Genomic DNA, 16870 nt, shown 5'->3' with positions numbered 1-16870 from the left:
CAACAGTCGGTATAATAGCTTTTTAACATTTTTTCCCCAGTCTGTTGGGTACGTTGTGATTTCCCTGTGTTCCTCTAATGTGCAAAATTTCCCCGGCTTCCTGCTAATTTAGTGATCGGTGAGTTGAAGTGCTCCCTAACTGGACACTGGTGCCCTTTCTAACATCCCATCTTCCCACCAAAAAACCTCAAACAAAACAAATGCCTGGGACTTTTGTGATATTGTTCTGGAATCATTTTGGCGAGGAGGAGTTCCTGCAAAACAGGCTGTGGTACCTCAGTAATTGTTGTCTGTACCTGGGGGAATCTCTGCAAACCTAGCAAAAACAAAAGCTACAAATAGATAATCTGCTTTTTCAGAAACCGCTTTTTATTTGTATTTATTTAAGAAACTGCTTTTTAAATATCTGCTATTTTTTTAAAAAATAGGAAAAAAAATCTGCTCTTTTAAAAAAACACTAAATTGACAACAATGCTGTCACAATGTGGGGTTTTGTAGGCATTTCATGAAACCCTTATTGACTATGATTTTGCCATTTCTCTTCACATATGGAGATGCCTACAGCTTGGGGGAAGCTGGTGTCTACTCACGTTTGTTCCAGGCTGAAGGGTCTTCTGACCTGGGGACGCTGGGGATGGGATTCTTCAGCTTTCATCTTATTTCTAGTTTTTTTCTCACTCAGAGCCTGGTGGTGCCTTTTCAAAGCAGAAATCATGACTCTGGAGTCTTTGAAGGGATTTGATAACATTTATTTAGTGCCACTAACATTTATATGGGCCACAGGCAGGGCTGGATATGGAGGGGAGAGAGAGTGAAAGGGCAGCACCCTCGCGGGCTTTGAGGGGTCCCCTGGACCAGATGCTCCCTCTCTTGGGGGCCTGGAAACTCTCAGGGGAGGACGCAGGTGAATGTCTTCCTGTTCTCACTCCCCCAGACCTGGAGCGCTAAGATGCTCCAGATGAGTGGGATGCTGTGGGTGCCTTGACCCGCGTGCACGAAGGGATGTGATTATGGGCAAGGGCTGGGCAGCAAGTGCGTGTGTGATGTCGCCGTGTATCTCTGTGATGTCATTGCCTTGTCTCTGTGTGACGTCACCACCACGTCTGTGTGATTGATGTCACTGCATCTGTGACGTCGTCCCGGCATCTAGGGGGGTGAGGGATTGTGTGGTGCGGAGAGAGTGTTAGGGGGTGTGGGTGGGGTGTGGCAGAGGATGAGCTGAGGACGCAGGCCAAGGGCGCCCACTTTGGTGCGCGTGCGTCATCTGACTCCACCCTGGCTGTGTCCCTCGCCGTGGGCGTCTCGCTGCACCTAGTCTCCAGACCGGTGAGTCGGGGCCACCCCTCGGTCCTCGGGGCCTAGAGCCTCCTCAGCCACTGGGGCAGGAAGGAGATGGGAATACAATAGTCAGTCAGACAGACAGACGGCAGGACAGACCTCGCCTGGGCCTGCCTCTTAACGCTGGGCCCCTTCTTGCTCCCAAGAACCCTAGGGCTCCTTCCGGTTTCAGCCTCCCCTTAGATTTCGTCTTGTTGAACCTCTGTGGGACACAGGTGGGACTGAGATGTGTGCCTATCCATTATACAGACTGAGGTTCAGAGGGGCCACTTCCTGCGCTCCAGGCCTCTGTTGCAGTCCATCTGACTCTCTCCCCTTTGCTCCCTAAGGCCCTGGGGATCCTGGGTGTTTGCCCAAAGCCCCTGGCCCCCCGTCCCCCAGGCAGGGCCTCAGTTTCCCTCTTTGGTCTACACAGAACTGACCTAGACCTGGCCCCTCACTCATTCCCAGGAGGGTTTTTCTAGTGAGCCTGCCCCTACTCACACGCTCCCATTGCTCCCCAGCGCCCTCGGGACAAAGCCAGGCCTTCTGTATCTGGCATTCAAGGCTCCACCCACTATGCCCCCACCAGGCCTCCCCACTGGGGAATCAAAACCTGACAGAGTACCCCACAAACTCTCAGAGCCATCACTTCACTTCCGCCCCTCCCCCTTGCCTTTGCAGGAGCCATCCCGCTGTCTGGATTGCCCCTCCCCCTCCTCGGCCTGCCAAAGGTTCTCACGAGGGGTCAGAGGTTGGCTCAGAGGCTGTTTCCTGATGGGGGAGGTGGGGGCCTCAGCCAAGTCCTGCTTCCGCTGGCCCCCTCCCTTCCTTCCCTGGCTCTTCCCTGGGGCCCCCGCGGCCTCACGTTCCTTGTCTGGCTCTGGTCCCCCCCCACTTCCCAGCTCCAGGCTCTGTCCTCTACCAGGATTCACAGGCTCCAAGGCAGCCCTGACAGACATCCTTTAACCACTCCTGCTCACCAGCCTGCAAGGGAGGGTCATCCCTGGCCACTTTCAGAGACTGGGGCTCCGTAGCCCCATCGCTCCTCTGGTCCAGCACAGTCGCCTTCACCCCTGTCCCAGGTTCCCACCTTCACCCTCCACACAGCGACCAGAATGAGCCTGTGAACGCCCGAGTCGGGTCACATCCTCTGCTGTTCACAGCCTTCCCAGGGCTCCCAAAGTCCTCACTGCATCCCCAAGGCCCTGCCTGATTTGTCCTGACCTCACCTCCTCCCACTCTCCCCTCCGTCACTCAGCTCCAGCCACACCAGCTGCCTCACTCAAACTCACCGGGCAAGGATGGTCCTGCCTCAGGGCCTTTGCACCCTTCTGAGAATCCCCTCATGGCTCCTCCCTCATCTTCTTTAGTTCTCTGCTCAAATGTCACCTCCTCAGTGAAGCCTGCCCTGGCCCCGCCCCACCCCCCGCCCCCCCCCCGTGGAAAATTCCAACCTCCTCAAGCTCCCTCATCCCTTTTCTGTCTCACTCATCACCAAGGGTCCCTATCACGGCTCACTCATCTGGTTTGTCATCCGTCTCCCCCACTAGACTGTCAGCCGCCCGAGGGTGGCACGAGGGTGGGGATTTGGATTTCTGTGCCTTATTCCTCCCTGTGTCCTCAGCACCCAGCAGCTGCTCAAGAAATATGGGTTGAATGAAAAAACAAATGGTCATAGTGATGGCAGTGAACTTGAATCAACACTCGCTGTGTGCTCGGCTCAGAGCCAGGGCTGAGCTCCCATCTTCAACCTTCCACACTGTGACTTGTGCCATCTCTAGCCACGTAGCCGCTAAACCAATATTCACTTAATATTTGTCTTCACGTCCATTGTGTTGTGTTTTTTAAATTTAAATAAAGTGATCTCCAAAGGATACTCAGTCTTACCAAGTAAAGGAAAGCTGGTGCATTTGCCATTAATAGAAAACCACTTAAAAATGTTCAGTGAAAAAGCAAGACCATGTTCTCAAGTGCAGCTGACGCCGGAGCCTGGGTCTGCCCTCCCTCTGTGAATACGGGAGAACTGCAAGGGTCTGGGAGGCATTAGGGTGACTTAGCAGCAGTGCAGACTTTCTCGAGGCCCAGAAGGAGTAAGAGTGGAAAAGGAATCAACAGTCCCCATCATGGGGTGGGTGATTTGATGCGGGGCCTCGGATCTGGTCCCCTGTTGGGTGCATATAAAATTTGGACGTTACTATTCAGTCACTCACTGGCTGTCCACTGAGTGCCTGGCCGAGCTGGGGCTCAAAACCAGAGCCGAAGACCCCAGCCTGCTCATCCCCGGCCCCTCTCTCAGAGGAAGGCAAATCAAGGCGGGAGCCCATGGGCCAGAAGCCCTTCCTGTGATACTGCAGAGAGAAGCAGGAGGGGCCCAGGCTTAAGTACACATTGTTTCCTCCACAGCGGGGGGCGGGGGGGGGTACGTCATTTGGGGTAAACAATGTCAAGAGCTTCCCCATCCTCAGCTGGGACCGGGACAGGCTTGGACTGGGAGCCTGGCTCCAGCCCTGACTTGCTGACGCATGACCCCGGGCTGATCACTTCCCTGGGGCCTCAGTTCCCTCCTCTGAGAAATGGGGATAATAATAGAACCTCCTTCCTTGCCATGATGGCTTCAGGCCAAGATGGAGAGAGGAAAACTGTTTGTTCAGAGCAGGGTCTTCTCCCTACCCCCTTGCTTCCCTCTCTGCAGGCCGCCCAAGGCTGAGGGATTTCTCCCAGGCAGAGCCTTCCAGAGCGAGGGGACCCAGTTCCGCAAGAGAGTGAGCTCCCCGTCAGGGGGAGTATGTAAGAAGAGGCATAGTGAAGGTGGAGCTGGGTGCGGAGGACCGTGGGGAATTAATGACAGACGTTTGGAAAGGGCTTTGTTTAGCACCCTGGGGCTGAAATAGACCTAGCTTGACAATAGCCTGGTGGCAAAACTGTTGATGGCACAGGCTTTGGGATCAGAGGAGTCTGAGAAAAATCCCACACACCTCCTCGAACCTCAGGTCCTAAACTGCAAATGGGATGCCAATCCTAGGTCAGCAGTGTGGTCCTGAACAGGGTGGGGGTGGGGTGGGGGGAGTGTAGGAGCGACCCTGGAGGGAGCACAGGGTGTTCTTGGAGCTGTGGTCTGAGTCACCTTCCCCGTGACGCACAGGGTGTCATCCAACAGATGACCAGGCCCTGGGAGGCAGTGAGGGGGTCAAAGGCATGGAACCATCGCCTGATCGTGTGCCAGGCACCCCTGATGCTCCCCACTGAGGCCCTGGGTTCCTTGCTCCAGCCATGTGTGGACAGCACTTGATGGCTGGCAAAGCATTTGCATGCCTTTGATTTCAGAGACCCCCATTTTTGTAGAAGTAGAAAGTGCGGCTCAGAAGGGTGGAGTGAGAGGCCCAGGGTCACTCCCGGACACTGCTCTCCCTCTTTCCCTTCCTCGGCTCCGTTCACTTCTGCCACCCTAGTCTGGCCACAGGGCCTTTGCCCTGGCTGTTCTTGCCGTCTGGAGCACTGTTCCCCTTGCCTTCCCCCAGGCCAGCTCTTGTCTAGCCTCCAGCTCAAAGGTCCCTTCCTCACCCAGGCCCTCCCTTTCCTGTCTGGAGTCTGATGGCCTAGGTTCATGTTCCAGCTCTGGCTGTGTTACCTGGGGCACGATGCACACCCTCTCTGTGCCTCATTTGCTTCATCCAGAAAGTGGGGATAACAGTAGCTCACCCACGGATTAGGATTCTGAGGATTAAATAAGTTAATTGGGCAGAGTGCTTAGGACTGTGCCAAGATCACAGTAAGCATCCAATCGTGGTAGGTTCTTGGCCACTCTTCTTACCCTGCCTCCTTCATTGTCTCTTTGGCCCACTACTCAGGGAGTTTCATGAATGGAACTGTGTGTGTCTTGGTTACTGCTGTGTCCCCTGGGTCCAGCATAGGGCCTGGTATACAGCAAGTGCTCGATTAAGGAAGCAACAAGTGTGATACGAGCCTCCCTCCACCCCTAGTCCTATACCCAGCCTCATCCAAAGCCTGAGACTGAACTGTCTCAGCCTGTCCAGAGCCTCACCTGGCTGATGCTAAGACACTGCTGGCAGGGGGTCGCTGGGACTCCAGGATCCTCCTCTTGAATTCCTCCAGCCCAGCTGGGTCTGCCGAGAGAGGGAGGGGTCAGCCCCGACCTAATGCCTTAGTAACCGCCGCCCCCCCCCACCCCCGCTCCAGGGTCAGGGAATGGGCTGGCAACCCACGATACAAGGTGGAATCCGTCCCCCTTTTCTGGCTCTGCCCTCTGTCACTCACCAATGGGCGGGGGATTGGGGGCAGGGCCTGCAGGTCTTGGCAGTGGTATTGGCTGCGACTGTGGGAAGAAGGGTGAAAGGAGGTTGGTGGAGGCCAGGGCTCCCAAACATGAGTCCCAGGGAGTTTCCTGCCACTCCACACCCTTGGAGACCTGAGTTCCTTCCAGGGCAGAAAAAACAGACAGATACCCATGGAGAATGACACATGTGATGATAGATATATAATCACCTGTAGACACCTGCCTTCAAATGACTGGAGACTGCAGGGACCGGCTTCCCTTGGCAGCCCCCGGAGACCCCACTCTGCAGGGGTCCTGCCACGGTCTCCATTACAGCCTTGGCGTCAGCCTGACTCCAGTCCAAGACCCCAGTTGAGTCCATCCACCCAACCCAGCCCAACCCTGAGAGAATCTTTCCAAACCTGAAATCCCAAACCAGTTCTGAACTCAGTCACCTAAAATCGGATCTCAACCTGAAAACTGAACCTCCCTTAGAATCAAAGCCTGACCTTAACCCAGTCTCAATGACAAACCTGATCTGATCATAACTTTACATCTAACGTTGACCATAACCCATCCCCTAGACCCAGCCGCTATGAAAAATCTACCCCCCACTCCCATTCCCTCAGCCCCAGCCCTGCACTCCACTACGACCACCCATAAATACCTTCCCAATACCACACTCAACCCCAGCTCAACCTTAGACCTCAGCCTCTACCTGAGTTAGAACCCCAGCCCAGCCTCAGCCCAAGATCAACATCCACCCGGCTTCTACGCTAGACCCAGTCTTGACCCACACTCGAACCCCAGGCTCACCTAATCCTTCACTTCAAATATATCCTAACACCAGCCACCCTAAATGCAACCCAATCTCAACTCGTAGCCCATGGTCAATGCCAATTCCAATCTTAATGCCCATGAAGTTCTGAATCCGCCCTTGGCCCCAAACTTCTAATCATCTCCAGGCCCACCAGCCACCTACACCCGCCTGAACCTCAATTCCAGCCTCAACTCAATGCAATCCCAAACCCACTGAAACCCTAGATTCACTCCTCACCAAATCCTTGATCCAAGAGCCACCCTGCATGTGACCCCTGACCTACCTTTTAACCTTGCCTCACAATCCAAACTCCAAACTCAACCTAATTCTAAGACTAATGAAATCTTACATGGAACCCTAACCTTAACCCAAATCAACTCTAGACACAGGAGTCACCAAGAACTCACCTTGACCCAACTCTAACAACAAATTTAGAGACCACATCAAGCCTTTCTCTAGACCTGCCTTAACCCTCACCCTAACCCCAGTATCACTTCCAATCCTCAACCTGGTGCCCCCTGATCCTTCAACTCAACTCAAACCCATCCCAACCCTGACACCAACACTGGATGAGTCCCAAATCCTAACCTTAAGTCAATTTTGAGGCCCACCTGCCTTCCTAAACTCAACCCCAATCCTTAACCCTTTCTTAATGTCATTCCCAATCCAAACTCCACCCCAATCCTAATGCCAACAAAATCCTTATGTTAATACATAACCATAATCCTAAAGCCAATTCTAGACTCACAGTCACCCATGTCTGATCTCAGCCTCAAGCCTAAATCCACCCTCAGTGTCTCAGCTCACCCCAATCCCAAAGCAACCACAATCCTAGATTTGCCCCTCACTCAACCCTGGACCTGACAGCCACCCGACCTCCAACTCCAGTCTTAACCCGACACCTTTTCTCAATGCTGATCCCCATTCCAAGCTCCGCCTCAATCCTAACATCAGTGAAACCAGTGAAATTCTCAAGTGAGTCTAAGCAACCCAACTTAGACCGGGAAGCCAACCTCAACACCAAGATAAAAAAAAAAAAGAAAAGAAAAGAAAAGAAAAGTTCAAACCCAACTTCAACATCACCATCAGCTTGGCTTCCAGACCCACCCGCAATGCAACCTGAAGCCAGGGGCCTCTGGCGCACCTTTGCCTTGATGCAGGTGTCCAGGGCCGAGTTGCTGACAGCCAGCTGCATCTTGAGCTGTTCAGCCTCCCGCTTCTTCTCCTCTAGCTCCTTGGCCAGGTTGTCACGCTCCTTCCGCAGCACTGCTTTCTCCTCCAGGGCCAGCTGGGTCTGCCGGGCACATTCAGCCTGGAGCTTGACCTCCCGGGCCTGGGCCTCCTTCTCCACCTTCTCCTTGGCCTCCTGACTGGTGCGCAGACCCTGTTCGGCCTCCAGCTTCTGGCGCTGGAGGTCCGAGTTCTCACGGGTCACGCGCTCGATGCCAGCCCGCAAGCTCCGGGCCAGCTCCTCCACCTTGGAGCTCATGAGGGTGGGCATGTGGTCGCAGATTCTCCGGATGGAGGCCATTTCTGAGCCGATGGGATGAAACATATTGTAGCCCAGGCTGTCAAGGGAGCGCGGGATGATGGAGTCCCTCCAGAGGTTGCGCAGCTCCGTCTCGAACTTGTCCTTGTCCAGCGGGAGGCAGAGGTCCTGCACCTTCTGCAGCCGGTCCTCGGCCAGCTGTCGCTCCTGCCGCTGCTGCTCCCGGGCTTTGCTGCACTCGGCCAGCTGTTCCTCCATCACTCGCTTGCCCAACCCCAGACCGTCCTTGTCCTTGGTACATACCACTTTCTCCTTTGCCAGCTCCACCTCCAGTGTCTTGGCTTTCTGGTTCAGTGTGAGGACCAAAGCTAAGGGTATAGGACCATAAGAGTCAACGAAGGTTGGGGGTTGCCAAGAGACTGGGTGGGGAGTCAGCTACCCTTCTCTCCACTGTCCATAACTGTAACTCTAACCCTAACCCACTCACCATCGCAGCTCTTGTTAGTTTCCTTGAGGTGTTCTTGGCATTGTTTCTCGCTCAAGATGATGGCAGCCATGTATCTCTGGTTGTTCATGTAGATCACCTGTCCAGATGAGACACAGGACAGAGCTCAGTGTCCGGCTCCTGTGGGACCCCCCTGCCCCCGGTGCTGCCCAGATTCTCAGGGCTGGGGCCCCAGATCCAGCACCCAGGTGGTCTGTGTTGGCATAGTTCACAAGGACACGGCTTCTCTACAGGGGATGCTGGTCTGATCTTCAGAAGTTGTTATGATTATAGACAATGGAATACTACTCAGCCATAAATAAAAAAGAATGAAATTTTGCCATTTGCAGCAACATGGATGGACTTGGAGGGCATTATGCTAAGTGAAATAAGTTAGAGAAAGACAAATACTGTATGATATCACTGATATGTGGAATCTAAAAAATACAACAAACTAGTGAATATAACAAAACAGAAGCAGACTCACAGATAAAGAACAAACTAGTGGTACCAGTGGGGAGAGGGAAGAGGGGAGGGGGAATAGAGGGGTAGGAAATTTAAAAAAGGGTATTATGGGATTGTATGAAATCATGTGTGTGAAACTTTTGAAAACTGTAAAGCACTATAGAATTTAAAGGGTCTTTCATTCATTCAATTAAAAAAAAAGTTACAAGAAACCCCACCTGGACTTCCCTGGTGGTGCAATGGTTAAGAATCCGCCTGCCAATGCAGGGGACACGGGTTCGATCCCTGGTCTGGGAAGATCCCACATGCCTTGGAGCAACTAAGCCTGTGCGCCACAACTACTGAGCCTGTGCTCTAGAGCCCGAGAGCCACAACTACTGAGCCCACATGCCACAACTACAGAAGCCCATGTGTCTAGAGCCCGTGCTCCGCAACAAGAGAAGCCACTGCAATGAGAAGTCCGCACACCGCAACGAAGAGTAGCCCCCGCTGGCCGCAACTAGAGAAAAGTCTGTGCGCAGCAATGAAGACCCAACGCAGCCAAAGTAAATTAATTAATTAATTTTAAAAATCCCACCTCTTTCCCTAGGCATTTTAGTCAACCAAGATAAAAATAGTTATGATTAATACTATTTGGCAATAAAAAGGAACAAAGCACTGATACATTCTACAACTTGAATTAAACTTGAAAACATTTACGGCCAATTAAAAACGGATTTTGGTTGCTCTGTGTGGCTTGGGGGATCTTAATTCTCCAACCAGGGATTGAACCTGTGCCCTCGGCAGTGAAAGCGCTGAGTCCCAACCACTGGACCGCCAGGGAATTCCCCGAAAAACAGATTTTTTTTTTTTTTTTGACAAGAATGCTGTTATGGGCTGGATTGTGTCCCCCACCCCAAATTCCCATGTTGAAGCCCTGATTCTCAGGACCTCAGAATGTAAATGTATTTGGAGACAGGGTCTTTAAAGAGGCAGTTAAGTTAAGATGAGGTCATTAGGGTGGGCCCTAATCCAATATGACTGGGGTCCTTATAAGAGGAAATCTGGACACCCAGACATGCACAGAGGGAAGATGATGTGAAGACACAGGGAGAAGACAGCCATCAACAGGCCAAGGAGAGAGACATGGAACAGATCCTGATAGGCCTGGGAAGGAAACAATTCCGCCAACATCTTGATCTTGTGCTTGTGCGACAATAAGTTTCTGTTATTTAAGCCACCTGATTTGTGGTACTGTAAGACAGGCCTAGCAAACTAATACAGGTGCCAAGATCATTTCATGGGAAAGAAGATTCTCTTCAACAGATGGTGCTGGCACACCTGGACAGCCACATACTAAGGAATGAATTTGGACCCCTACCTCACACCATATACAGAAATTAGCTCAAGATGGGTCCAAGACCTAAATGTAAGGGCTTAAGCTATAAAACTCCTTAGAAGAAAACAGGTGTTAACGCTGCATGACTTTGGATTTGGCAATGGTTTCTTAGATATGACACCAAAAGCACAAGCAACAAAAGAAAAAGCAGATAAATTGGACTTAAAATTAAAAACTTTTGTGCTTGAAAGGACAACATTAAGAAAGGGAAAAAAACAACCCATAGATGGGAAAACATTTGCAAATCGTGTGTCTGATGATGAGAATAGTAACCAGAATATATAAAAGTAATCTCTTAGAAATTAATAATAAAAAACAACCCAATTGAAAAGTAGGCAAAGCATCTGAATATACATTTCTCCAGAGAAGATATATAAAAGGTCAACCAGCACATCAAAAGGTGTTCATCATCTTCAGTCATCAGGAAACGCAAATGAAAACCATGATGAGATATCACCTCACAACCATTAGGATGGCTATAAATAAAACAAAAAACAAGAATGGACAAGTGTTGGTAAGGATATGGAGAAACAGAATTCTCAGGCAGTACTGATGGGAATGTAAAAATGGAGTCACAGTGGAAAGCAGTCTAGCAGTTTTTCAAAAAGTTAAACATAGAATTACACTATGACCCAGCAATTCCACTCCTAGGTATATATACCCAAGAACAATGGAAGCATATGTTCACACTAAAACTTGCACACAAATATTCACAGCAGCGCTAGTCACAGTAGCTAAAAGGTAGACACAACCCAAGTGTTTCACCAACAGGTGAATGGATAAAACGTGATCCATCCATACAGTGGAATATTATTCGACTATTGAAAGGAATGAAGCACTGACACACGCTACAATGTGGATGAACCTTGAAAACATTATGCTGAGGGTGAGAACCTAGACACAAAAGGTCATATAGTGCATGATTGCATTTAAATGAAGTATCTAGAGTAAGTAAATCCATAGAAACATAAAGCAGATTTGTGTTTGTCAGGGGCTGGGTGAGGGGGAATGGGAAGTGACTGCTGATGGGGTTTTTCTTGGGGGTGATGAAAATGTTCTAAACTGAATTGTGCTGATGGTTGCCCAACTCTGTGAATGTACTAAAAATCATTGTTATGTACACTTTTTTCTTTTTTTCTTCATCTACACTTTTTTTTTTTTATTATATACACTTAATTATTACTATTCTTTTTGTCCGCACCGCACGGCATGCAGGATCTTAGTTCCCGGACCAGGGATCGAACCCGTGCCCCCTGCAGTGTCCTCTGCAGTGGAAGTGTGAGTCATAACCACTGGACCGCCAGGTAAGTCCCTGTCATGTACACTTGAAATGGGCCGATTGTATGGCGTGTGAATTACATTTTAACTTCATAACGTTTTTTATGTCTTTAAAACTTTGGAACAGAACGCTCTGCAGAAATATAACAAGTAAAGGTGTGAAGGGTGAAGAGGGTTTGCCTTTCTGTCACTTTTTGTCCTTACTCCTTTGGAAGCTGGCCCTGTCCTAATGACCTGGGGATGGGGGAGGACAGAAATAGCTCTGGAAGCTCCAGTGACGTCTGTTTTCAAAAGCCTTATCTACAGAAAAGGAAGATCTCAGGGTGTGAGTTGGCTCCAAAGATGAAGTGAGAAAGAGGTTTTCTTCCAGTTGGAGGAAATGGCTCCCAAAAATACAGAAGTATTTTTCTGCACAGGTTCTCAGATGTCAAGATGATGAGAAGAATATTTACTTAGAACTAGTGCAATCTGACAATCCAAAAAAAAAGTATCTTCTCTTGTTAAGGAGTGTTCAGGTACATCTTTATGAAGCAATTCAGGAGTCTCTCCCTCACTTTCCAGTAGCCATGGTTGCCCTGGACTCAGAGGAAGAGAACTAATTGATTAGTGAACAAGTATAAACAATCCGAAGGGTTTTCTGGAATATTTGTTAGGACATAAAGCAAGGAAGCTCTCAAAGACTAGTGGAGTTCCATCAAAAGACATAGGAGCCAGATTGCGGGTGTCCCTACGGCCTATTTCAGGATAATTTGACCATCAAAAAGATTATTACGAATGCTGAATGAAGAAAAATCCATGAAAAAAAAAATCTCTCCCGCATGCATCCTGGGTGGAGGTGCTTCCTTGACCCAGGCAGAGTGGGGCATACCCTAAAAAAACCACACTGAGTTAATCTCCCCTTTCTCTCCCAGGGTCTCAGAGCCAGAAATGCAGCTGCATTTGCAGAGAATTTGAGAAAAAAATCTGTCTCATAGCACCACCAGGATCAGGGAAAGATCAAAATTCGTACTTGTTACCATCAGACATGTGGGGCTGCCGTGGCAGGGGTGGGGCTACTCCCCAGCATTAGTGCCCGCTTCCTGGGGGTCCTTGGAGACAACCCTGAGGGGTTCCAGGACAGAGGAATTTGTCAACTTGGGGCGGGGGAAGCTACGATTTTCAAAATTTAAAGTTGTAAAGAGGCAGATTCTTAGATTTCTAATATTCTATGATGGGGCCGTCTGGGATTCGGAGATGCGTGTGAGTGTTTAAAACTTTATGATAAAAACAAAAAACCCCCCAAACCAAAAACAACAACAAAAAAGGGATTTCCCTGGCGGTCCAGTGGTTAAGACCCTGCGCTTCCACTGCATGGGGCATGGGTTCCATCCCTGGTGGGGGACCTAAGATCCTGGCGCAGCACGGCCAAAAACGAAAAACAAAAAACAAAAAACAAAAGAATAAAACTTTATGATCCTGCGATTCCTAATGGCTCCTGGACCGGAAGGCCATGTGTGTCCTGAAAGATCCAAAAGGGCCAATTCCCGGGAACTGAGAAGTCTGAGGGGGCTGCCCTTGTCAGGGGTGGGGAGGATTTGAGGGGGTACATGGTCCAGCCCTGTGGTCTGAGGGGGGACTTGCCTCATTTGGGGGTCTGAGGGGGACTCGCCTTATTCTGAGGATCTAAGGGGGACCTGCTGTGTCCTGGGGGAATGAGATGGGGAGACCTCACCCTTGCCTGGGCAGTTCTGAGGGGAGCTGAGCACATCCTTCCTGCCCAGTGGCAGGGGCTGGGTGGTCTGAAGCCCCAGAAAAGGCCTTTTCTTTCCACGGTCCCCTGCCCCAAACAGCCCAGACACCTCCTGTGGGAGAAAGAGAGCCTGCCCCTCTCCCCAACCCTTCCCTTCCCCTGCCCACCCCTTCTCTCACCCCGTTCCAGCCAAAGCCTGAGGAGGCACCCTCTCTTCAGTGTCTCCCAGGGACGGGACCTCCTCAGAGGAATTGTGTATGTGTGAGAACATGGGGGATCTTGTTGAGTGCGTTTGACAGGAGTTGGGGGTACGAGGGGGGATGACAGTCTCCACGAGACCCAGGGTTGCCTGTTTCTGCTCCCTGATGCCCCCCGCCCCCCAACAAGCCACCTCTTCTCTTAGGCCTCCATTTCCCCTCTGCAAAACGGTTTTAAATCTTCTCCCTACCTCCTGGGATTCAATGAAGAGATAATATTTCCTAAGCGGACATCCAGCCTCAGGCAAACCTGAGCCATTCATACTAATTACTAAGAACCCAACACTCTGAGAGTTTATTAAGCCAGCTCTTATTTGCAGCTAGCGTGTGCTGGTACATTCTGGTCGCTTTATACACATTAAGCCATGGGCCTAGGTCTGATAACGGACCGGATGCCCAGTTCAACTTGAATTCCAGATAGACCACAAATCATGTTTTAGTCTAAGTATGTCCCAAATATTGCATGAGATATACAGACCAAGTACGCATTGCTTCTCTACATGGGCTCGGCACGCAAAATGTAGGGTCCGTGACCGTCCCTGTCTCATGAACGAGGAAAGTGAAACTCAGAGAGGTGAGGTGGCCAGCCCGGGGTTCCCCGGGACGAGTGGCCGGCCTGTGGACTCACCCGGTCGGCCTGACACTGGCGGAAGCTGGCGTTGATTCGGTCCAGGTCGCGGCGGGCGTTTAGCAGCATCTGCATGATGGCATCCTTGGCACGGGAGGTGAGGTTGAGCTCCTTGGACAGGTTGGCCTGAGAAGCTGTGAGCCCCACCACCTGGCCGTAGAGGCCGTCAGCCCGGCGCTCGGTGGCCTGCAGGTTGGATTCGGTACTCACGTGTGCGTTGCCGTAGACCATAAAGAGGACAAGGCCCAGGATGATGAGGAACTGGATGAGCGAGACAAAGAGGAAAAAATAGCGCAGATAGTACCAGCAGCCCCTCGGGCTGCCCCCTGCCCGTGAATAGGACCCCCCGTGCTCCATCGCCAAGCCCATCTCCTCCCAGCTTCTGCCCGGTGCACTGGCACTGCTCTGCTGGCTGGTCTGCTCTGGGTGGTGGCTTCTGCCCCTTCTAGACCTTGCCACGGCAGGGGGGAGGGGGGAAGTGTTTATATTACTCCTCTTAATACTTCCTTTGCCTGGCTCCTTCCTGGCCAGGAGGAAACGGGGGCTGTGGGTTATCACAACACTCCCACCCGGGCTGTGAAGGGAAGGGGGGAGGGCACCAAGTCACGTCTGGGCCTCTCTGATTAACACTGGGTGGGGCACTGGCTAGGTGACCAGGCGTCCTTGGCCTTGCTGAGCCTCAGTTTCCTCACCTGCCCTTGCTTTGTGCCCAGAGCTGGTCTCACCTGCCTATGACCTCATGTCAACATCCCTGTCGTGGGGAGGAGGGTACCGAGACGAAGGGAGGAGAAAGGACCGCTTGGGTGTCTCAGCCTGGTCGTTCACAGAGCTGGACTCCCCTCCCCTCAGGGAAGGCTGGCTACAGATGTGTGCTCATCTTTTTTTTTTCAATTAATTAATTAATTAATTAATTAATGGCTGTGTTGGGTCTTCGTTTCTGTGCGAGGGCTTTCTCTAGTTGCGGCAAGCAGGGGACACTCTTCATCGCGGTGCGTGGGCCTCTCACTGTCGCGGCCTCTCGTTGCAGAGCACAGGCTCCAGACGCGCAGGCTCAGTAGTTGTGGCCCAGGGCCCAGTTGCTCCGCGGCATGTGGGATCCTCCCAGACCAGGGCTCAAACCCGTGTCCCCTGCATTGGCAGGCAGATTCTCAACCACTGCGCCACCAGGGAAGCCCTGTGCTCATCTTACATGGCAGTGCTGATTACGGGAGCAAAATTGTGCAGAGCGCTTAGCTGAGGGCCAGGCACACAGTAGGTGCTCAGTAATTGGCACAGGAAGGCCTCACAGAGGGCTGATGGGTGGGTGGCGGTGGCGCAGGTTCCCCTAGCCGTCATCCCACCCAGTGCCCGGCTCATGTAGGCGCTTAGTAAGCACAGGCAGCAGTGAACCTGGGGCCAGGGTGAGCTTGAGTGAGGGGCTTCTCCTGTCTGTGTCTCAGTTTTCCCCTCTGTGAGATGAGGTGGGCACAGTACCAGGTCCCAGGGCCGGGGAGGGGGCTGGGAGAAATGATTTGCCGTTGCTATTATTACTACCATTTCCTGCTGGAAAACTCCTCTTGGGGCTCTGTGAGATGGTGAAGGGGAAGCGCCAGATAGAGGGGGTCAAGCTTCACTGTGGGTCACCCCCAGGTGGGCAAGGAAGGGATTTTGGGACCAAGGAGCAAAGAAGGATTCTGGGTATGCCCTCCTACCCGTCCCCCCAGATCCAGGAGCTCCAGGGAAAACCCCTATGCTGGGGGATGCCAGAGGCCCCACCAAGAGCCCCAGGCCTGGCGGTGAGGGGTCCTCAGTCTTGGGGAGACAGACTGGGACACAGCCCCTAGCCCCATGGGGTCAAGGCTGACAGGAGGGAGGGACAGGATCCGAGGGGAACGGGGCAAGGGGATGGAAAGGAGGCTGGACCATGGGTGGGTGACGATAACACAGTTGCTGGCCACTGCCTGTGGGGGGCATAGCAGGCTGAAGGCGGTGGCATGGGGACCCATCCCCCTATTAGCCAGGGTAGTGGGGTCGGGGGTAGTTGAGTGGGGAGGGGTCCTCCAGGGTGGTGATCATCAAGGAGGTGGGAATTGGGTCAGGAAGGAGGAAGTTCCCAGGGATGGGCAGGAAACCCCTGTCTGACCTTTGGCCTTTGCAGCTACCCATTGATTCCTGATTCCGGACCCTTCCCAGCCACTACTGGGAGGGAGGAGGGTTGGGGGCTGCAAGTGGTGCCCAACCAGCTATTTCTCTAGGTTGGTCAGGCCCACCCAGAGTCCCCTGGAACGGGGTAGGAGGAGGACATCTCCCTTCTGCATTAATGGGGAGTCATGTAGGCAGAGTGAATACATGATTTCAATGCAGGCCTCTGGAGTTAAGTTCTGGCTGGGCCACCTACCGCTGTGAGACCTGGGACAAGTGATCTCTCCTCCTTGAGCCTCAGTTTTCTCCTGTCTAAAGTGGAGGCAACAAAGCCAGTTGTGAAACCCTTGTCACAGTGCCTGGCACACAGTCAACCTTAATAAACGGTGGTATTTTTTTAAGGTGGGGCTGGATCATGTGCAGCCTCTGATGTGAGGCTGGGGAACTGAGACACAGGGGAGGGACACTGTCCCAGCTGCTGTTGCCCTGGGCCTGTGGGATCACCAGGGGAAAGGGGGCATGACAGGGGTAGAGCCTGGGTGACAAGGGTCCAGTTGAGAGCTCAGGCATGCGGGCAGTGCTTAGGCCAATGCCAGGTGGTGTGACAGTCTTGGTGTGAACTTAAGAT

The 16870-nt window shown here is 52.0% G+C and overlaps 1 protein-coding gene across 1 annotated transcript; it reads right to left on the bottom strand.

Annotated features, from left to right (window-relative positions):
• Positions 1-733: 733 nt before the first annotated feature.
• PLVAP (plasmalemma vesicle associated protein) lies at positions 734-14571 on the bottom strand. Its single transcript, XM_007195496.2, has 6 exons — positions 14122-14571; positions 8390-8486; positions 7558-8270; positions 5596-5653; positions 5363-5444; positions 734-1376 (listed from the first exon to the last, which is right to left on the bottom strand). The coding sequence occupies exons 1-6, from the start codon at positions 14488-14490 to the stop codon at positions 1370-1372; spliced, it is 1326 nt and encodes a 441-aa protein (XP_007195558.1). The 5' UTR covers positions 14491-14571; the 3' UTR covers positions 734-1369.
• Between the last annotated feature and the right edge of the window lie 2299 nt (positions 14572-16870).

Source organism: Balaenoptera acutorostrata, chromosome 2, assembly GCF_949987535.1.
Source record: "Balaenoptera acutorostrata chromosome 2, mBalAcu1.1, whole genome shotgun sequence".
Classification (NCBI taxonomy): Eukaryota; Metazoa; Chordata; class Mammalia; order Artiodactyla; family Balaenopteridae; genus Balaenoptera; species Balaenoptera acutorostrata.
Note: the sequence above shows the minus strand (reverse complement) of the source record. Positions and strands in the feature narration are given on the sequence as shown.